At 39.9% G+C, this 23,453-nt stretch overlaps 1 protein-coding gene and 1 pseudogene across 1 annotated transcript; both read right to left on the reverse strand.

Annotated features, from left to right (window-relative positions):
* Positions 1–371: 371 nt before the first annotated feature.
* On the reverse strand, positions 372–8,730 carry LOC145413713 (sulfotransferase 1C4-like). Its single transcript, XM_080283370.1, has 7 exons — positions 8,563–8,730; positions 5,246–5,391; positions 4,256–4,457; positions 3,647–3,773; positions 2,359–2,525; positions 1,404–1,521; positions 372–484 (listed from the first exon to the last, which is right to left on the reverse strand). The coding sequence occupies exons 1-7, from the start codon at positions 8,728–8,730 to the stop codon at positions 372–374; spliced, it is 1,041 nt and encodes a 346-aa protein (XP_080139496.1).
* On the reverse strand, positions 6,145–6,263 carry LOC145413873 (5S ribosomal RNA; annotated as a pseudogene).
* Positions 8,731–23,453: the final 14,723 nt, after the last annotated feature.

Raw genomic sequence — 23,453 nt, forward strand, 5'->3', positions numbered from 1 at the left:
TTATTACATAAGAGATGCAAAAAAACATAAAATCTGACCTGCATCAAAAAGTGAGGGGGTTTGTAGCTTGGAGGTTGCGTGTGGTCGAAGTAAACAAACTATCCCACTTTCACTCAAGATCACACGGCCCTAGGTCCCATACGTTTCTCAGGGAATGCCCTGTCCGAACCATCCCACTGTCCGAACCATCACCGCCCTCCCCTACTAACAGAAACTCTTCCCCAAAATCGTCTGGAGATGGCAAAAAGAAAAAAAAAAAAGTCACGGATTGAAAGGGTTAATCCACTCACTATTACACTTCCCTACTAAAATTAATGCCTTTACGTGGCAAAAATACAACATAAAACAAATCCGGGCTCAGGGGTGAAGCTTTAGACTCCATATTTGAACTCGAGGCCCAGGTCACCCAGGTTGGTCTTGATCCACTTGTCCATCTTGGCGTCTAGTTCCGGGGTGTACTTCCCCTTCCAATCACCAACCATACCTACGGGCAGGGAGAGGGAATACTGACTGCTAATATATTTAATTTGGCCTAAAATTGCCGCATTATCATCTCGAATATTGAGTTGTAACAAGTGACTGACACTAGAATATGATGCTGCTCACGGATAAGTGCTGTAGAAATGGTGCAGAACTACAGCATTTTTTTTTTCCTTGCCACTGAGCTACGTGAAATGAGCAACAAAAGTTAGGTGAGAGAACGATAGAATTTCTCTCAGATAATTCTTATACTTTAACCTGGCTGAAAACTGAAGTGTATACGTGGCAGTGAGAGTTGATCCTGATTTTCATTACTCTAAAAAATGACTAAGTGGCTTCACTGCAGTGAAAGGGCTTTAACGCAGCTTCTTCAAATTTATGACCAAAGGATAACCTCAGTGACAGTAACTTGTTGTATAGCACTGTACTGTTGAATGTTGACTGCCAACATCTAGCTAACTAGAAATTTTCTGCTGGTTGCTGATTACCGATTGTGGTAACTGAAAATCGTGCTGAGTGCTGCCTAACTTTAGCATTTAACTAGACTGTTAAAAATATATGATGAGGAGGGGTACATTGAGATGGTTTGGTTGTGGAGAGGATGGGGGATGATAATTGGGTGCAGAAAGTGAGAAATGTTAATGTTTGGGGTAAGGTAGCATGAGGGAAACCGAAAAAGACCAGGGACGAGGGCATTGAGTGTGGCCTTAGGGATAAAAGACTAAATTGTGAAGCTGCCAGAGATCGAGCAGCATGAAGAGCCACCATTAGGTGACCAAGACCAACGCATGCAATAAATAAATATATATATATATATATATATATATATATATATATATATATATATATATATATATATATATATGAGAGAAAGAGAGAGAGAAAGGGAGAGAAAATTACTAAAACCTCGTCTCCATACCTACCTTGCCTGAAGAATCCTCCGTCCTTGTTGACGATGTCAAGGTTAAAGAAAATGTCAGCCCCAGTTCCCAGCACGGCGTCGCGTGCCTTCATCTCTGAGAAACTGGTATAGTGAGCCACCTGTAGTGATTAAATAGTGGTTATTTTCTCTGTCATGATTCACCGAATATCAACAAAACCATGTGTACAGTAATATCGACTAGACTAGAATTATGCTAAGCAAATGATATTGTGGTCTCACTTAATTGGGATAATGAAATTTAAAAAAAAAAGGAATTTTTGAAGAAGTATATATATATATATATATATATATATATATATATATATATATATATATATATATATATATATATATATCTATATCTATATCTATATATATATATATATATATATATATATATATATATATATATCCTTCTTTTATTCCATCCACTTGTCTTTTTTTTCCTTCATTTTTGCCTCTTCCTTCTGCCTGTGGGTGACTAGACTGAATGGCTAGCTGGGTGGTAAACATGTAACCAAATTTTGGCGCCTGGTGGTTTAGTGGGTAGCCTAATTATTTCGCTCCAATCGGATTGAGCCAGTGAAGGTTTATATCAAGGGGTGGTTGGGGTTGACTGCTCATGTAATGCCACTCAGAGATGAGTGAGGCTGGTCACTCTCATCTTAAATGTCGGGACCAACTGCCTAGCCCCGGGCTCCTACTCTCCTCATAGGGCAATGTAGGACTGGATGATGGATGGATGGAAAATATATATATATATATATATATATATATATATATATATATATATATATATATATATATATATATATATAATGTAAGTTGAAAGACGTGGATGGAGATGTAAAGCTAAGTATATGATGAAAATAGGTTAGGGTTCAGGCAAAAGTTACGAAAGTAGGAGTGGGATGAAGAAAAATAAATAAATCTATTAACTGTGACAAATCACTTGCATTTTCCAGCTGTTCCTGCGATAACTTGGTGCCCAGGAAGGTGTCCAGTTTCTTCAGTTCCTCCATGTTGTTGCTCTTGAGGTCCTCGTAGAACATGAAGTGGAAATTGGGGTTGTCCTTCCTATGCCACGCCTCTTTCAGGTGCAGCCAGTACGGACCGTACACGACTGTTTGGGAGGTAAGGTTTGTTTTATTTCATGTTACGTGTGCTTTAAATTTTATTTATGGTTCTTACCTCCTGTCCGTGTTCAAGTAGAAGTGCAGTAGGGGGACCGGATATGATTTTTCTTGTGGTAAGGGCACTTCTGTTTCATTGTTTATAACAGTTTTATTTACCGGTAAACGTTTATCCTTTTTTGCCTGTTCACCGAGTAGTACCGTAATGGGAAGTCGGCTGGCCTTCATGTTTGTTAATTAGTTTAAATAGATTATATACGCCTGTCAGCTGTACAACGGTCATTACAGCAGATACTCACAATGGGTTTAAGATAAAAGATGGGGCAGTTCCTTGACGTTCATCTCCCTTTCGTAATTTTATGTTACTTATAGATCTTATTCGCTTCCATGTCCCCGCTTACCAAATGCTGTATTGCTATTGGCAATCTGGATGCAAATTCAGCTTTAGATCATGTTATTTCTATTTACATATGTGTTTACCTCCTCCTCCTCGTTTACTAAGCAGTACAGCTGGGAACTTGGGTGAAAGTTCGATTGTTGTTGACCGTGTTCTAGGGGAAAAAAAACTTTATTACCTGTCTTAATCGCCGTCGTACAGTCGATAGACACAAATATGAACCTCAGTATTGATCCCGTCCCCGTACTATCGCGTCCTTCTTTCACCTCTTTTATCAATGCATGATTAATTTCTATAATACGTGGAGATAAGTGTGTGTATTTTTTTAACGTTGGCAGTTTTGTGGAGTTTTCAGTGTCTGATGCGATTAATTTGAGTGTCTCAAACGTAAAACAGTAAAAGGTTATTTTTATAATTTTCATGTTTTTGTATATGTATACAGGTGCTCATTTTTCAGGTTTGAGGGTGCTTACAGTAGACAATGCGAATGAAATCGAGTTACCAAGAAAAGGTTATTTTTTGTAGTTCGTCTGCTTTGTATCTGTACAGTATAGATTTATGTGGGCATAAAAGTTTGGCCGCTTAAATCGTACTTTCCCTTATCTGAAATTTTCATAAGCTTTGAAGGTATATATCACGATGTTATACTTCAGGTGAAGCTTATACAGAGAACAGAAAATATCAGAAATAATAAAATAATAGATAAAACTTTACAGTCATCGTCGAGGAAGTACTGAACGAAGTCCTCGAATGTGCCGGAGAAATCGTGATTCTTGAAGATGCGGCTGTGGTGGAAGAAGGACACCACGGCGTCCTTGGGGTTGCGGACCATGTACACCACCTGAAACAAAAAATATAATGATCAGTTCCGCGCAGGGTGAAAGCTGGGTGTTGGCTAGCCTCGAAGGTATAGGGACGTCTCCTCCCCCCCCCCTCTCTCTCTCACACACACACACACACACACACACACACATTATAACAGTAGGTTGAGGTCTGCTACTGGTGGTGTGGTCGTTTTACTGCACTCGCATTCTAGAAGTTCGATGACGCCTTATTTATTTTTTCATTGAAGTACGATGACTTTTTTAAATTGTATTGTTAAAGGACAAAAACAGTTATACTTTTATTTTCGATATACGGTGGCGTCTCTTTAATTTTATTGTTAGAGCTGAGTGACGTTAAAATTTGTTCTATAGCTAACGTCAGTCCTTTTTATTCAGCATAGATATCTTTCTTTTTGAGGGGGTTAATGAAGACTGTAACATTGGTATTTATCATTATCGTTGCTGGACCTCTCTCTCTCTCTCTCTCTCTCTCTCTCACCTTGGCAGTGTCAGTGAGGTCAGGCGGCAGCAGAGACAATGGGAGGTGTGACTTGAATGTGCGTGGCTCTGGTGAACACTGTGTCATCTGCAGGAACACGCCGTCTTTCGGGTCTTTTCCAGGGCACATCTTCTTGAACCCCTGCATTAGAGGGTGGTCAGGTCCGATGTTGAAGTTCTTAGTCTTCAGCAAGATATCCATCCTTAGGGTGTTGAACAGAGAGGGAAATATATTAACATTTTCAGGCTTAAAAAATATATGATTAACATCAAAGAATACTAAAGTTGTCCAGGACTTCAGATCGCGAATAGGCGGGACTTTTATGTTCTTGCTCGCCCCTAGTCTCTCAGTCCATGTTTTGGAAAATGGAAGAGCACTGTAAATTAGTAAGCATTTTCTTGGTATTTTCTTCGAATCGGGAAGCACGTAAAAGACATTTTTTTTTTTTTAAATTACAAACTACTATCTCCTTAATCTTCTGCCAAGTATTTATCATTGCACGTTAAAGTAATAAGAAATTTACCGGTATATCAAATGGCTTCAGTTATGCTGATCTTGAGTTGTGCTTACATGTTTATTCTGGACTTCGTATATAATAATCATCTTGTATTTTACAGTTTCATGCTGAGGTCATGGCTAGTGCAACTATAAATCCGTTAAATACAAAACATGGGCCTGTTGAAGAAAAATCCGTTATCTGAAAAAGCAAGAAAATCTGTTACAGAACAATCCAAATGATCCCTATAGTGCTGAAAAATATATAGTGACTGACGGCGGAGCGCAGTCCATTCTGTTAAAGTAAATTGTTTTTACCAAAGAAATTATGTTAAAGAGTAGCTGGTTTAGCATTAGAGGTCCAGTATTAGAAACGTACATGATTTCGCTTAGGTATGGCTATTTCCATCTCTCTCTCTCTCTCTCTCTCTCTCTCTCACACACACACACACACACACACACACACACACACACACACACACACACGGTACCTACTCAAGAAATGCAACCCTAGCGTTGACAGGAGCGGCCGCCATGGGATTGTCCAGGTTGGGGTTGTTTCTCATAGTCCACACGATTTCCTGCAGCCATGTTGTCCCGCATTTGGGGTACGTCAGCAGGACTACGTCACTGGTTCGCGGCTGGTGGAAAATGGGTGGAGAGTGAGGTGAAAACTGGATGGAAATTGATATGGAAATAGGGTAGAAACTGAGTGGAAGTAAAGACCGAAACTGAGGTGGATAATGGGCAGAAACTACAAGGTTGAGAGTGAGATTGATACAGGGTGGATATTGGGACTGGGGTTGTTGCGTGAGTGATTATAGGTAATGGGGATGGAAATGATTTGAGCTGATTTGTAGGTTGTTAGGTTGAGCTACGTGGGGATGGGGTTCGGGAGGCTTGAGTTGAGGTGAGGATTGGTGAGGAAGCTTAGTTGTCATTTAGTTGAAAAGTATGTCGTGCAGCAGGCAGAACTGGTGGTTGAAGATGGACAGTTTCGTATGCAGCTTCAGTTAGTTTTCCTTTTTTTTTTTTTTTTTTTTCTTTAGACTTGAGAATCACACGAGTCAAACCAAAAGAAACCTAACCTGTCTGAGAACACTACAGCAACCGGTACTAACTTTGGCATCCTTCGCTCCCAGCCTTGACCACCTCCATTCTTCACTGTGATTTTATCCCCGCAGTTTCTTTCTGCTTTAAGTCATGCCTTTCTCCGGCTGTTAGAGAGAGAGAGAGAGAGAGGTACCTGGAGTAACTTGTTCCTGTGCTAGTTCCATCCCATCCATTGCCAGACGCCATGTATCCCAAACAGGGTGGTCAAGGGCTTAGAGTTAATTGTTTTACAGGGAGGGGCACTAATCCTCCACCAACCCCACTTGACACGTAGGGAGTTATGCCAACAGCATCTGGTGTTCCCAGGCGATCACCCATCCAAGTACTAACCAGACCCAACGTTGCTTAACTTCGCTTATCGGACGGGAAGCGGTGTACTCAACGTGGCATGCTAGTTGCTGAATAAAATTTTTTAAAGGAAAAAATAATATTCAAAAAGTCGACTGGGAGACGTTTTCTGTACATTTTTTTTTTTTTCATGTTCATTATTTGTCATTCAGTACAAGCCCCAACACTCTGGGGAACATTGTCGCTGAAACACAAACAGGGAACTGAGTTAAAGTGTGTTTAAGTAACTCATTAGGTAGAGTTAAAGAAAACGTAGAGGGTCGGAAGAAAATGCTGACAGAGAGTATATCAGCATAGACAGTTGTGTACAGAGGAAACATATATTACACTGTCACTTCTATGCTTTGTCGTGGCTAGAAAAACGTATTTTTTTTTTTATTTACATCACCAGACGAATGCCGTAAAAGAAAAGAATGGTCTAAATTTTATCACCCATAATTCGCAGCAACTTTTCCGTAAACATCCCACGGAAACCAGTTTATATCCCTTTAGTACCCAGTATTGTTTACATTGGGCAGGACGCCGACCTACTTTTCAATCTCCATTTTCTTGTCTCTCACACACGCCACAAACTCGGCCAGGAGACAGGGCGTGTGTGCTGGGCAATCCCCAGGCCATGTCTTCCCCCTTACCCCACTCAAGCCAACCACCACCAACCGGGCTACAGCAAGGCCCGGTCTCCTCCAATGAGGAGAGAATCAACAACAACATCTTGTCTCTCCCAGACAGAATAAGGTATTATGGCTAAGCTGATGTTAGATACCGTGACGGTAGGAAGATTTAATGTCAAAGCACTGATTTTCCAATAAGTTTTGGTTTGAATAGTTTGTTTTTTATCCTTTCCCGTTAAAGCTGGAGACTGGAGTTTGTCATACTAACCCTCTGTAAAGATGCTAGGTTAATAAATATATCGGAAACATTTACTTTCGGAGAGATGCTTATAGAATAAGATTTGCTAGAAAAATAGGAACTGTAATGTTGGCCTGATTTTTCCTTGCATGAGTTTGGTGTAAATGTAAAAATTTACCACATAATTTGGGAGAGGCCAAGAAACGTACAGCATTCAGCAAATGCAAAACAGTTATTATTTTTTTTATATTTATTTTTATTTTTTATTGGAACTTTCAGCGTTGTTCTGTCTAGATTTATTTATGGAACTTTATGGCAAGTACCGCGACATTTACAGTGGACAACAATTAAGATTGGCGGAAGAATATGAATGTTCTGGCTCACCCTTGCTTTCTGTTGATTATTTTAAAACTCCCATTGTTACTAATTCTCTAGTACTTTAAATCGTTCTAGCTTACGCCTGTGATTGTATGCAGATAACTGAGTCATAGGAGCCTGAAAGTGTTATCATCAGTGGCCCTCTCACAGTCATGACAACTCTAGTATCCTTTTCCAGTGAACTCTAAACGATAATATTCAGTTAAGAGTGATTAATAAGACCAATGTTGACTGCTCTAATTATTGCCAGTAGCAACGGAAGAATTTAACAGCGCATTACATAGCTGGGAGCTTTAAAGTATTTTGACTGCTGATAGTTAAAAGAGGCAAGATAATTTGAATACTACTGGCTGGCTGTCTTTCCATGTATTGCGTGACGCCATGACCCCACTTTCCTGTATTACTGTGATAAGTTAGCCTTTACAATAGACCTCAAAACAACCCTCTCTGGACAAACTCGGGTCAGTATTCTCATCGGTTAAGGAGGTTCCCTAGCACCTCTTCCTTACTAGTTTATTTTTGCATCTGGTTTGTTAATGTATTCTTGTATGTTATTTTTGCAATGTATGTCAATATAAAGGAGCTAAATAACAAAATTATAATGTGAAAAAGCAGATCGTTAAAATTGAGTTACTAGTAAGCTTAAGCCAACTAGAATACTCGTCTCTGTCAGTCCTTCATTACAACGCTTGAGCTCATATTCCCACTTCTCACATACTTAATGTTTCTTAAAGTTAATTCTCACGAATGTAAGGAAGCTATTTGCTCTATTATATTCATTTTCATATGCCATATTGATAGAGAAGAAAGGTTTACACATAGCTTATAAATTAGTAGACATTATTTTTCCCCCCATTTCATCCAGTGTCAGTGCGGAAAGAAAATAGTCACGATTTATACTGGCTGTTCTCTTTAGCTTATTATGAAATATGGGCAGGAAAAATAGGCACTTTGTTAGCTTACATTTAACCGAAACCTTAAATTCCATTTCTTTATCAACGACACCTGAAACTTTACCTTCAGCATAATTTACCCTCATCGTAACGTGTACCCTCTATCACACTCCTTCATAGCTCAATGACCCTCTCTCTAAAACATTTCGTCAGCTTATAATTTATCCTTACTTTAAATTTATAGTACTTGTCAGCATAGTCCCTAAACGTTGCCGGGAAGAGCCACCTGCCGGGCGTGAGGCGAACCAAGCCCTCAGTGTAACCCTTCCAGTCCTTCTCTTGTTTCGCTAGTTCCTCGCCCTCCAAATTGACGATCTCGTGGCCGCTCGCGAGTGACATGGCGACTGTGGGAAATTAAATAAAAAGGCATTAATAAGTAAATGAACAGATATAATATAACAAGTGCATTTGTTGACCTAGTGACTTATGTCGCTTCCTGAATCTGTCCTAGGATGGTAAAGACATGGGTGGGTAGGTTGTACTGTAATCTTGGCAGGCTGAGGCAGGGAAGCATACTCAGTGAAAGTGTGCATTGTAGGGTTACTGGCGGTGCAGGATGAATGCGTGTGTGAGGGAGGGGGGGGGGGTGCTATTGGAGACCCCACAACAAAGTGGCCGCCACAAGACAAAAACGTGAGTACAGAGAAGGCATAGAGAAAAAGATGTACAAATTAATGGACATTTTTATACTGACGCTGTCCTAAAAGACTCTAGATTCATCTCTGAAGTACCACATTCATTTGCGGACGTAGCAGAGCCGTGGACGCAGTTTTTCGAAGCAAAATTCTTGGGATCGTTCTTTTTCATCTTGTATAGTCAAAGCAATAATTCATCCACTCTTTCATTGGTTTTCGTTCCCTCTTCGAATCCATTTTACATACTACCAACGCTTTCGGGCAGTCGTTTCATTTATAACCAGATAATAAAATCATGCCCAAGAAAATGAATATACAAGTCGTGATAACAATGATAACATAGTAAAACAGTCTCGAAGACCCAAAGCAAATTATGAAAAAATGAAAATGAAAAGACAAGGAAAAAAACAAAAACAGCATTAACTCACTTATTTACTGGCACAGCTGGAGACCTTGGGAGTGTGGTGTGTGAGAGGTAAATGGCTGCTTAACAGGTCGCGATAAAAAGTATATCTTAAAATACAGGCAACGCTACCCTGTTGCAAGTCTCCAGCTGACCAAGCACATACCCCATACGTTGCTGCACACCTAACCAAGCGCATAATGGCCCTCACCCCCCCTCCTCTAATCTTTTCTATTAAAGGTGAGCGTAAGGAGAACGCCTTGAAGACACATAACATGGGCCCTTCAGATTTCTTGCTTAGGCCGGATGGAAAGCTCAAAGAAAATTTACTCATACTTTTTCGTTGCTTAAAAAAAAATAAAAGCTGCATAAGGCACAGCATTGTACCCTTCAAAAGGCAGCAGTTCGCTCTAAGACACATAACTGTGAAATTTCATGACTCTATGGTGAATACTTTCTGAGTTCTAGCCCGGAAACTAAATCTCTACGCCCGACCAGCCACAATGCCGCCCAGATCTACGGACGGACACCTATTGATCCCGGTGATAACAAGACCCTCCGCTGACTTTGTAAGGTGGAGGACAAAAAATGAAATCGACACCCAGCCAGAGAAAATTTAATCGGCACAGCATTCTCATCTTTTCCCTGTCGTAACTAACATTTCTTCAATTCTTTTTGCAGGAAGAACTGGAGACATGGGAAGTTTCTGCTGTTTTCTTTGTCTTATCCAAAACAGACAACAGTTACGACAATTTTTCTTTTGTAACCAGAAACTGTTTTTGAAGAGAGAACGAAAGACAGGGAAAGATTTTATTGTCGCTGACTACCCTGCAAAAAATAATCTGATATACGACACGGAACTCATCTTAAATACCTCTGAATATCCCACCCCTGGTTTCTAAGAGGTAACTGTAGCTCATTCATTTTAACGTGGCGGAAATTTTCGTCTCTGTGCAACCTATATCATTTGGCTTATTGGCAGGAAAAAAAAACAAAAACAAAAAAAAACAGCTCTATCTGCCGTAGTCTTAAACTGTGGGCAGGCGTTCACCTTGCCCAGTCCGTATCTTTGAGAGCACGAAAGGGAGATCGTTCCTCGGTGAACGGGAGATGATTATCACAACGTAGTACTGAAATCCGCGAGGAGTCTCGTAAAACCCCTTCGCATGCCCCTTCGTCATATTATAGCAGCCTTGTGCAAAGAAAACTATGTAGAATTTGGAGGACCTAATGGTGTGTGTGACGGAAATTAATTTAATGATGAAAACATCGCGTAAAGAAAAAAAAATCTTTTAATATTTTTATCGTTTTGAAAGACTTCACCGCTTCTCAGGAGATGATTAATGTACGACGAGACGAAAACAAAGATGAGATATTGTATCCACTTCCATTTTATTTTTCACTATTTCCACCAAGCTGTTTATCAGAAATGGTGGATGATACTTTTATAATTAGTTTGATTAGTTCATGAAATGATTACTACAGCAAAGAATGGCCGAGTACTACTAAAACAGACGAATCGCGCACGGCCAGTTAATGTGAATTACGAAGTCTCATGCTTGCGTTCGGTTAACTTTCACAAGTCCGCACTATTTTGCTTTGGTTTGGCATTATATTTTTCTGGGGTATTTTGGTGTGATTTGAGTATATTTGGCTTTTATCTTCGGTACTTGTGATTGGTTTTCAAATTAACCACCCCTCTCAAGTGTCTTGGGGGACTGGTGGGATTTCGGGGTTCTGGATGGGAAGAACTGCAAAAACAAGCATTTGGGCAGAAATGTAGTCAAAATTGGTATGACCAGCCAAGGTGTATTGGTAGGGTTATTACTGATCGCATGAACCCCTTTGAAGCTTTCTAACCGCATTTTTCCTGCGGTACAGGTTTTCCAATGCCTGTATGCGTGCTCTTATGTAGAGTATCCAAGAACGAATGCCAGTCTTTAATAATAAAAGAGGTAAGAATTGCTAACATTAACAGATTGTACTGTGTGTCAATCGTAGAAAGTCATATGCCTTTTTTATTTTTAAGATTTTAAATTTTATAATGAATCAGTTTTACCAACTGTTTGCCGTGCTTACTCACACGAAGGGGTGCTCTCCCGCGCTTTCAAGATTACCACTTATGTTGAAGGTGTGAACTTCCACTTCGAGCGGGGTGCGGAAATGGTAACCTCTGTTCTTAGTTTCAAGACTACGGGCGTATATCTTTTCCATAGCCCAACTGTGACTAACATCATATTCTATTGCTAACTGTTGTTATAACTCAACATCTAAGATGGAGAGATAGCAGTTTTACTACTAGTTAATGTAAGTCATAAATGACTTTGTGTCATAAAAGACTGTGTAGGTTCCTTTGTGGTTGAATTATATATATATTTTTTTTTATATAAAATAAAAAAAAATGGGACTATATAATATCATTTTATAATCTCTGTGCAATATAAACTAAACTTTAAAAAAGTATCCCAAGGAAATTAGCCAGTAATTATGCAACCATGAACAACATAGAAAAAGCGTACACAAGCGAAGTAAAACAAACTATGGAAAATCAATACATACAAAAAAGAAAAAAAAAAAAGAAAGAAAGAAAAGTAAGAAAGAAAAAAGAGAAATAGAGTAAGATCACATAACAAACAAATGAAAATAAGTGTAAGTGTTACTACATGTCAAAATACCACATAAACTACAAACAAAAAAGCAAATTGTTGTCTCCACAAACAAGTGGCATGGCACATCATCACTATCATCGACCGCAGCATATGTTAGGACTGCAATTATTACAATTATGTAACTCCATATTATAATTATGTAACGACAAACGATTACATTATGTTACACTTGTTACAATTATGTAACTACAAACAATGTGTACCAATTTATGTGACAGTTGCATTAACAAGATGTAACTTTTATGTAACCTTAACTACAATTATGTAACTACAAACAATACTACAAACAATATGTACCATTTCTGTGACAGTTGCATTAACAAGATGTAACTTTTATGTAACTTTAACTACAATAATGTAACTACAAACGATATGTAACAATTATGTAACGATAAACGATTGCATTATGTTACACTTTGCCAATTAACAGTTGCATTAACAAGATGTAACTTTTATGTAACTTTAACTACAATTATAAGGCCAAGACACTTATGTAATAGTTGCATTAACAAAATGTAACTACAATTATAAGGCCAACACAATTATGCATTAACACAATATTTTTACCAGTCTAGCAAGTTCTGAAACAAGAACACCGCAATAATGCCGTCAGTTAACCCCGAAAAAAGAAGAAGAAAAAAAAAAAAATGACAGACCACATACCTGCTCTACCAGTACGGCTGGAGACGTTAACAGTGTGCCGTCTGAGACGTATCTGCCTCCCCACCCAGCTTACCTGTGCGGGAGAGACCCAAGGTAGGGAGCCGACCGTGAAGTAGCTGTAAGTGAAAGTGAAGTAGCCTTGTTGTACATTTTACTCTCTATTGTTGGAAGGATGACGCTTGCTCAGCCAGTAGCAATTAAGCCTGTAGTCTTTATGTATAATGTATATTATGTTGTTTTGGATTTTATTCTGTAGTTTAAGCGAAGCCCTACGAGGTTAGAATGTAATAATATAGCCGACTAGAATTTGCTTTTGTTCTGCTAAAAAGTTACATTACTTGTGTGGATGAGAGAGAAGAGTACTGCAGGGCTAGTAGTGAAGTAGCCTTTAACATTCACGCTTAGTATTGTACATGGCATAATATATTCCACTCATGACTTAGAATGTTTGTTTGACATTTTACTCTGAAGCTTGAAGAGAAATGAAACATTGTACTGCTAGTAACAATTTATCCTTGAGTTTTCAAGAGGAATAAACTGTATGCCATGTTCTACTTACAAGCAACATTAGTTGTGATATATTTCACTTTGTTTGGGAAAGAAGCATTGTAGGACTATTGACAATTAAGCCTTATAACTCTTCACACTTAAATACATAATGTTCTTATACGTGAAACTGCTTTCCAGGATTCATATGATTTCTGTTTCCAGCTCTTACTTTTTCAACTCTTCTGTCACAGTCCTGTGTTAATGTAATCAGCATATTCACCTGGCCCTTCATTCTGCTGCATGTGTTCCACCTATAATTGTTTTTCTCTCTTTTCTTCTTATTCGCCTGGTCATGGTAAATAATATTAAATACAACTATTCAGTTTTCATTTCCCTTCTAATTTTGCTTCTCATTATTGTAATTGTTTCATCTCATTGAGTGGATTTAGTAACCATGGAAACGGTGGTTCAGGTACTGCAACTATTTTTTGTGTTTACTCGTACAGTAGAAACTATTGCGTCGTCCAGACAAGGACGCTTGGGTCTCTCAGGGTGCACTGTCAGCCCTTCCCCCCCATTTCCCTCACTTTCTGTCGTCTTTGTATCCTCTCTTTTCTCTCATATTTTTCACTGTCTGTTTACCACCTCTCTCTCTCTCTCTCTCTCTCTCTCTCTCTCTCTCTCTCACACACACACACACACACACACACACACACACACACACACACACACACACACACACACACACACACACACACACACACACACACACACACACATTTTGTACTCTAATCTTGTGCACCATTCAGTCCCACCTTATCGCCATCCTTTCCTGTTTACACCCCTCTCCCCGTCCCCTCTCCCTCCTCGATCTCTCCCCCTTCACACCTCCTTGTCTCTCTCCCTCGTTATCCTCTCTGCATTGCTCTCCTCTCCCCCATCTCACCCAAAGTATATAGATAATAACTCCTCGTCCCTCTGACCACCTCCCTCCTCGTCGCTCCCTCTCTTCTCTCCCTTCCGTTCTTCTCCCTCCTCTTGTCCCCCGTTTCTCCCTCTCCCCTTGTTCCACGCTCTCCTCGAACTCTACTCGTATGTTTCTCTCCCTCATTTCTTCACTCGCTGCCTCTTCATCGCCCTCGTCGGTCTGCCTCTCCCATTCCTTTCACTCTCTTCACCAAGTGCACGCACACACCATTTCATGTCTCTCCCTCCCCTCATTTTGTGGTAATGCTGTGGTCAAGGCCAACTGAATCTATGGTCTGCCTGTGGACTTGCACTTTTTTTTGTTGGCCACTTTTACGTCACGCGCTATGACTCTCAGAGCTGTAACTGTCAACCCTCGTGATTAGGAAAAAGGGCAGCTAAACAGAACACACTTCAGAAAACTGCATAGTAAGCCGTGTGAGTCCTTATTACTTCGGAACATTACCGGAAGCATATTTTCCGCGAGGAACCTTATCCACACCCGGGGAACTTTGTACTGGGGAAAGACAAAGTTTTCTTCCCGACCTGGACCTCCTTCAAGTATGCATTTGGTAAGGAACATCTGCGTTTATAAGTGTCGGAGTAAGAAGGGGGTGGTAGAAAGAAGTGAGAAGGGAAGAATCTCTTTGTTTTTCCACAAAATTTCAATGAAGTGCATTTCCATAACTTTTGAGCAAGACGACCCTTTCCTCTGTTAAATCATACCGTTTGTCGTTATCCTGGAAAAAATAATACGCTAGGATTACAACCCTAATTATGATTAATTAGTACTGATTAATATTGCCAGCCTTTTGAGTATACGTCGCTTACCTAAAATCATCCTGCGCTAAAGAAGATACGAGCATAATCTGGAAAAAAATCAATCAATCATTTCCTGTGGCACCCTCGGGGATGCATAGGGCCTCGATGAACTCACACCACCACATCCTATCTTGTGCTAACTCCTCAAGATCTCCCCAACACTCATCTCCAGCTTCCCGTCTCATTGTCCTCACCCACGTCTCTTTTGGCCTTCCTCTACCTCTCCTACCAAGTGCCACCCACCCTGGTGTACCTCGTACTATTCCCTGTCTCCTATACACATGTCCTAGCCACTTCCATCGTGAGAATCTAACATATTCATCGATCGGCTGCACTCCCGTTATTTCTCTAATTCTACTATTTGGTATCCTTTCCCACCACTTAACTCCTAATATTCTTCTAAGTGCTTTATTTTCAAACACCAAGAATTTATTTTCCATAGTCACTGTGCTGTACCAAGACTCGTGTCCATAAATTAAGATACTCCTAACCATTACCTTATAAAGTTTGATTTTTGTATGCACAGAAAAATTGTTATTATTCCAAATATTTTTAAGCATTCCCATTGCCTGATTAGCCTTCTTTAACCTTTCCTCGAATTCAAAGTTCAAAGAACCATCCTTGGCTAAATAAGTACCTAAATATTTAAACCTATCAACTTGCTTTACAACCATACCTCCAATTACATTCCTCCGCATTTTCCATATTCATATTGATTATTTCAGTTTTCCACAAATTAATAACCAAACCCACCTTGCGACCTTCACTCACCAAACAGTCCAACACTCTCTGCATCTCTTCTGGCCCATCACAAATCAAAACTATATCATCTGCATAATCTAAATCCAAAAAGTTTCCTGTTCTCTCCCCAAAGTATACCTGCACCGGTTTCTGTTCCAACGCGTTTCATAATGTAATCAATGACCAATATAAATAGTAAAGGCGATAGAACACCACCTTGAATTACTCCGGACTTGACTTCAAACGAATCACTCAGACAACCATCAACCATCACTTTACAAAATGTGTCCTCATGCATGTTCATAATGACCCTCACAAACTCCTCTGGTATTCCATAATGTCTCATGATCTTCCCCATAGTCTCTCTCGAAACACTATCAAAAGCCTTTTCAAAATCAACAAAACAAAGACTTAACGGTACTCTCATTTCATTAACTTGCTGCATCAAATGCCTAACTATAAAGATATGATCATTGCAACCACGTCCCTTTCTAAAACCAGCCTGTTCATCCCTCAGAATACCCTCAACCACCGGCTCCAACCTATTTAACAACACTCTACTGAAAACTTTCAAAGCTATCGGTGACAAGGAGATTCCCCTCCAATTACCACATTCACTCAGGTCTCCCTTCTTCGGAACTTTAACAATTACACCTTTCTTCCAAACTGATGGTAGTAACCCCGTCACCCATATCTTATTGAATAGCTTGGTCAAGATCATTATTAATCTATCCCCCTCCACTTTAAACATTTCCGGAAATAAACCATCCTCCCCTGGTGCCTTATTATTCTTTAACTGTTTTACTGCTTTCTCCACTTCTGCAAGCCTCAACTCTCCTGTTTCTATATTTAAATCTTCCTGAGCAGACGGTATATCCTCCTCTGGTGGTATTGGTCTATTAAGAACTGTCTCAAAATGCTCTTTCCATCTATTTTTAATATCTCCATCTTTGGTCAATAAATTTCCTTCCCTGTCTCTAACTGGTATTTCCTTGCGTTTACCTGCATTACCACTCAGTTCTCTAATCGATTCATATGCTATTCTTTGACTCTGTCCATCATTTTTGTTTATTAAGTTTCAGTCTCTGCAACCTTTTCATCCACACATCTTCTTTTATCTCTCCTAGCTAACCTTCTTACTTCTGAATTCAAACTCCAGTACGCAGCTCTTGCTAATTCAATCTCTCGTTCATCAACGCATTGCATCTCACTCCACAATTTAGCCTCACCTCTCTTTTTTATCATATCCCACGTTTCCTCTGACATCCATTTCTTTCCTTCGTGCACGAACCAGGAATCGAACCTGAGCCACCCGCTTGGCAAGTGAGTATTCCGCCACTGAACTACCGGTGCAACCAATTCATCATGACACAGGAATAAAAGAGTAATTATCTATCAACGCAGTAAAACAATTTGTGGAGTATGTTCATCGATGTTTTCGAAATTTAAGTCTGTTCAGTCTGGTGCCAGTCACAGCAGAAGGTAAAAGTGATTATCTAGCTAGGGTTGGAACCCGGTCATCTAGTTCTTGTGGTGGTGGGCAGAGCAAGGATTGGAATACCAACATAGGTCGCTTCAGGCTGCTGGAGAACAACAACAACAACAACAACAAAAACATTCAGCGCCTTGTAAAATGCATTGTACGAATACGTTCAGACGAGGTCGAGAAAACATTCTTTTCTTTATTTTTTGTAACGATAATTTTTTAATAAGTTTCTTCGCTACTTTATTACGAGGTCTCTCCATAGCAAAGAATCGTCGGGCGCTAGCAAAAACATAATAATGACATCATTGTAATGAAGGGATTTATAGGGATTGTTTCTAACGTCTTCATTACGCGAGGTCTCCAGTAAGCTGAATAAACTCATTCCTCGGTTACAAAAACAAATAAAAATAAATCAACAGCACTCAAACAGCACTCAGAGAGGAAAGCGGCGTCACGCCATAAGTTTGAACTGAGACCTTCACTGTTGATCGAACTGCGCCAGAATCGGCTTACTTTTTGCCACACCCACAAGGGCTGCCAGTCACCGAACTGTACCCCTCCCTCCCTCACTGAGTTATTCTACTTTCGTGAAGAACTGGGTCCAGGCCCTATGGAGGGAGTGTTAGGGAAATGAAATCCTTAACAATGGCAGTCCTCTCCCCTGGTCATGTTGTAGGGAGGGTGGGATCCTCCGGGTGTCCAAGACAAAGCCGATAGGCATGGCTAGTTTTCTGCCGTTGGATACAAATTTTGGCATAGTGGTAGGGATTCATTTACGCCAGGTTGTAAGCATGGTGGGACTAACAAGGGCCGACAACCTGGGACAGCTCCAAGTGGTTCTTGGCCAAAATCGTAATGAACGGCTAACGTTTTTAACAAGATGAAATTTTTCATATTAATAGATTTTCACTCCGGCCATATATATATATATATATATATATATATATATATATATATATATATATCTATATATATTTATATATCTATATATATATATAAGTGCATACTGTACCGTATATATTTACCTAGGAACACGAAATTTTGCATGCAAGTGCACGTTCACCCTGGGCACGTTTTAGGCAGGTCGGACTCCGAAGGCCACACCTACCCCCATGCGGTGGGGACTGGCCTCAGGGGACAACGTCAGATTTTTTAGTAGGCAAATGAAATTTTGCACAGTAGTAGACCTTCACCCTAGCCAAAGGTTATAAGGGATAGGTCCCCTGGGATTCTCCCCTCTGCCTCCATAAATAATTATTTCTTTCGTCTTATAATATTGCAGGCGTCAGTTCGGTTATCAAGGGAGTGTTTTGTCTTGTTCCCATCCAGCCACACAGTGTATGAGCCAAGTCTGATGATCTGATCCAAATTCATGAGAAAGCGTCGCCTCTTGAACTTTGACCTTGATTTTTGTCAGATCTGCAGCACAATTTGATCACTTCTTTCCAGATCCACGCACAATGTATATGCCACTCTTTACACAGATGGGATAAGGCATTTATTATCAAACTTTATAAAAGGCACTTAAATGTATACGTAAAAACTGTCTTTGCTCATTATGTAATTATGGCATCGAAGATGCTAGTGAGGCATCATCACACTGAAGTTTTATACATATATCATCTTCACTACAGTCTTTCTTTTATCACTATCATACTCCAGGACTTGTACACTTTGTTCCACGTCAATAAAGTCATTACCGGTATATGCAATCCCCCACGTACATATATATATATATATATATATATATATATATATATATATATATATATATATATATATATACGTTTTTGCTTACATTTTGTTGTGGTGTGTTTCGAGAGAGAGATATATATATATATATATATATATATATATATATATATATATATATATATATATATATATCTTGTGACCTGTGATTCCCTTCAGCCCTCCATGACAATCCCCAGGGACGTGAGCGCAGTGTGAGCCTCAGAGAATGTTTGCCTTTGTTTCCTCTGTATTTTGCATCATGACTCTTCACCTCACCTTCCAGCTGCTTTGTCTGCTTGTCCGACGGAATGCATTGCTTTTGGCTTGGGGTGTATATTGTATGGCCTTTTTAATGCTTTTTTCTAAAATATAAACTTAGCATACCTGCGTTCAATCGATCAAAAAAAAAAAAAAAAAATCTTGATAGGTGAACAATGTTTTCACAATGAGCGATGCTCCTGTTCGTGTTGGTTTAACCCAGTTTATTCTCTCTCTCTCTCTCTCTCTCTATGTACTGTGTATATATATATATATATATATATATATATATATATATATATATATATATATATATATATATATATATATATATATACAGTATATATATATATATATATATATATATATATATATATATATATATATATCTATATATATCTTATGCATGTATGTACTGTATGTATAAATATATGTCTGAATGCATGCATGTACGCCCTCCGGAGCGACGGGGTAGGGGAGAGAAGGGGCTTAGGAGTGACAAGTATGTCCCGGTCGACCTGAGCTTGTCATTACCACTCCCTCAAAGCACACGTGTTTCTTTTTCTGTATTCTGCTCTCTCTCTCTCTCTCTCTCTCTCTCTCTCTCTCTCTCTCTCTCTCTCTCTTTCCCTGATTTTGGCTTATGGTGAGTACTATACTGTCCTTTCGAATGTTTTACTCCTTAAATGTTTCTGGCTGGACTTTCACATTCTAGAATATCAACATGCACACCTGTATGTATTGTGATATACCATAGGTAATAGTCTGTGTACACATATTAACTGCTGTAGCAATAAATAAAGCCTCGAACCATGGCGATCAATTTGGTGACGGTACTATGAGGGAAATATAAGCGCTTTCACACCTCCCCATTCTGCCCATCACCGTACACCAATCAGGGACGAGAGAAGGAAAGCCTTTTCCTCACTCCTCCCTGAGGGAGGTGCTTCTCCGCCACCTCTCGCTGTCGCGACTATAGTGTTTTGTTCTGTATCCAAAACTGTTTTAAATATACTCGCAGCATCGTCTCGATCTAGATTTTTTTTTTGTTATTTTTGTGCAGTACCCCATCATCGTCGCTTGGTTTATATCATAACACCTTTTGTATAATTTTTACCTTAGCTGTTCAGTATCCCTATTACAGTGGTCAACAAAATAATAATGATAATAATAATTTAAAAAAAAAATTCATGGTTCTGAATTGAAATGGTCTGATTCTAGGGTAATCGAAGTTGCTGAACTCGAATATGGCATCAGTAAGGACGTATCAGGTCCGGTCCTTGAAAACGAGTATATCGGTGTATCTTGCTCACAGGGTGTTACTCAAACATTTGTTTGTTTAGTTCCATCAATTAAACTTTTATTTTTGTTGCAGGTGACATATATTGTTTCCACTTCTATTCTTGCAGAAATTCTCAGTCACTTTGACAGTGGTGAAAGATGGAACACCGCAAATGTGTAAACGATCCTGACCGTTTTTGTTACATTTGTGGAACGATAACCCAGGAAAGGTTCAGGAAACCCGTCACGAAGGCTGTTCGAGTGAACTACAAAAGCTGCTTCAAATGTCCATTGGGTGACCAAAATAGCGTGTAGGTCCTGTGTCAATCACCTGAGTGAATGGATGCGTGGAAAACGAAGTTCGGGTTTGCCATTCGCTGTGCCAGTGGTGTGGCGAGAGCCGAAAGACCACAGCAACGACTGCTACTTCAGTCTCACGAACATCAAAAGAATAACTGTCAATACACGAGTCACAGTACAGTACCCCAATATCGCTTCTGCAATCCTGCCAGTGCCACACAGTGCAGAACTACCGGTTCCAAACCTACGTGCTGAACACGAGCTAAGCAGCGAATCTGATTCCAGTCATAGTCCCATGGTTGATGACTACCCTGACGACTCAGGAACAGTGGGCCCAAACCATTCAACCAGGGAGCCCTTCATGATCTCATAAGGGGCCTTGATTTGTCTAAAGAAAAGGCAGAGTTTCTAGGATCACGACTGAAGCAGCGTAACCTGCTGGAAGATCGAGTGCACATCACTACGGCACGTCATTGGCATAGACAATTGTCTACTTTTTCAAAATGGGTAACAACCTTTGCTTTGCGATGACGCAATGTCTCTCAAGCAACAACTCTGCAAGTCTGATCCATACAAACCAGATGATTGGAGGCTGTTTATAGATTCAGGAAAGGACAGTCTGAAAGCAGTCCTCCTACTCAACGGGAATCGGCTTCCATCGATGCCAGCAGCACACGCGGAGACGATGACTGAGGGCTATGAAACTATGAAGATTGTGCTTTCCGCTATCGAGTATGAGAAGCATCAGTGGAAAATATGAGGGGACCTCAAAGTGATCAGTCTATTTCTGGGCCTTCAGAGCGGTTACACAAAGCACATGAGCTTTCTCTGCTTGTGGAACAGTAAAGCTAATGCCGAGCACTATGTAAGAAAAGAATGGCCGGCAAGACCAAAATGTGCACCCGGAAGGTTCAGCTGTCTTACCAAACGCCTTGTGGATCCAGAAAATATATTCTCGCCTCCATTGCATCCCAGGCTGGGCTTGGCGAAAAATTTCGTAAAAGCAAAGGATCAAACGGGTACTGGGTTTCAATACTTGGCTGTGAAGCTTGGTGGCGTGGTATCCGAAGCCAAGTTGAAAGCAGGGGTCTTGAATGGTCCTCAGATCCGCATGCTGATTAATGATGGTGACTTCAAGGCATTAAATCCGCTGGAGAGGGACGCATGGGAATCATTCGTGAATGTCTCACAGAAGTACCTTGGAAACCATCGTGCAGTCAACTACGAAGAAATTGTGGCAGGCATGTTACGGAGTTATCGAGCTCTGGGCTAACGGATGTCCTTGAAGATTCATTTCTTTCACACCCACCTCGATTTCTTCCCAGATAATCTCGGAGACATCAGTGACGAGCACGGTGAAAGGTTTCACCAAGACATTGCTGTAATGGAGAACGGGTATCAAGGCCGATTCAGTCCCAACATGATGGGCTACTGCTGGATGTAACAACGTGAAGAGTCAGTTGAACGAGCGGAAGAGCAAAGTGCAGAAGTATTTTTAAAACATAATCGCTTGCAAATAAAATGTGCATTGGATTTCCATATTTTTGTACTATACATCATCACAATACTGTATTGTCTGTGTATGCCTCAATATATGTTACAAGGTTGAGACGAGTTATGCCACATTGAATATGTTTACGGTCTGATATTCTAGAAACCTGGTCGATAGCGCAAAATGGATATCAGATTTGAAATCAGTGCTATGTATGAAAACCATTTTGGTTGTTGACCAATGTTATCATTCGTTTTGTATACTTTATCATCAGCACCTATTTACCTCACGATCTTTAGCTTGCTGTGCACTCTGCATCGTTCGTTCTGTACCCTGTCATTGGTAGGTCAGTGTACTTTCACTGCCAGCTCTATGCACAGTCATCATTAGCCCTGTGATCTACCATTGTCAGCTACATGCGCTATCATCGTCATGCATGCGTAAATAATTACATCTGCAGTGGTTTTGATCATTGCTTGTATAAGTGTCTGTATATATATGTATATTAACAAAATAACTCCATTTTTATCCGATTTTAACCAAATCTGGCGGAAGGGTTGAGGTTGATCCGATTAGTAAACCTATTTTTTTTTTTTTTTTAGAACACTAGGTCAATGATCAAGGTTTTAGGGACAGGTCAGCTGTTGGCCTATCAAAACCAACTTAAATACTCTATTATTCAATAACAACTTAGTTTTGATTGGATTTTAACCATACTTAGGGAAAATGTTGAGGCCAACGAGTAACGTTACGGTTTTTGAGATCAGTAGAATAAACTTCAAGGTCAGAGGGCATAATCAACTTGTTTTATCTGATTTAAACCAATCTTTCTGGTAGTGTTCAGGATGAGGTAATGATAACAGGAGTACAGTTTGAAAGCAACTGAGCAAAAGTCAGAGTCATAGCAAACGATAAAACGTCAGGGTCACAAGGTGACTCAAACAGCTTTGATAAGATTTTTGGACCAAATTTGGTGGAAATATTAAGGATTAGGCAAGACTGAAGTAATACAGTTTTGAAGGTCGGAAAGGTCAAATTCTCGGCCCTTTGAGTAGTTGGTGGGTGCAGGTGTTCCTTCTTGTTAGGGCACTATATAATTAAGCTTCATTGTGGTGACTTCCTT

The sequence above is a fragment of the Coenobita brevimanus genome, chromosome 97 (genome assembly GCF_032717465.1).
Source record: "Coenobita brevimanus isolate Jiangsu-jjx chromosome 97, ASM3271746v2, whole genome shotgun sequence".
Lineage (NCBI taxonomy): Eukaryota > Metazoa > Arthropoda > Malacostraca > Decapoda > Coenobitidae > Coenobita > Coenobita brevimanus.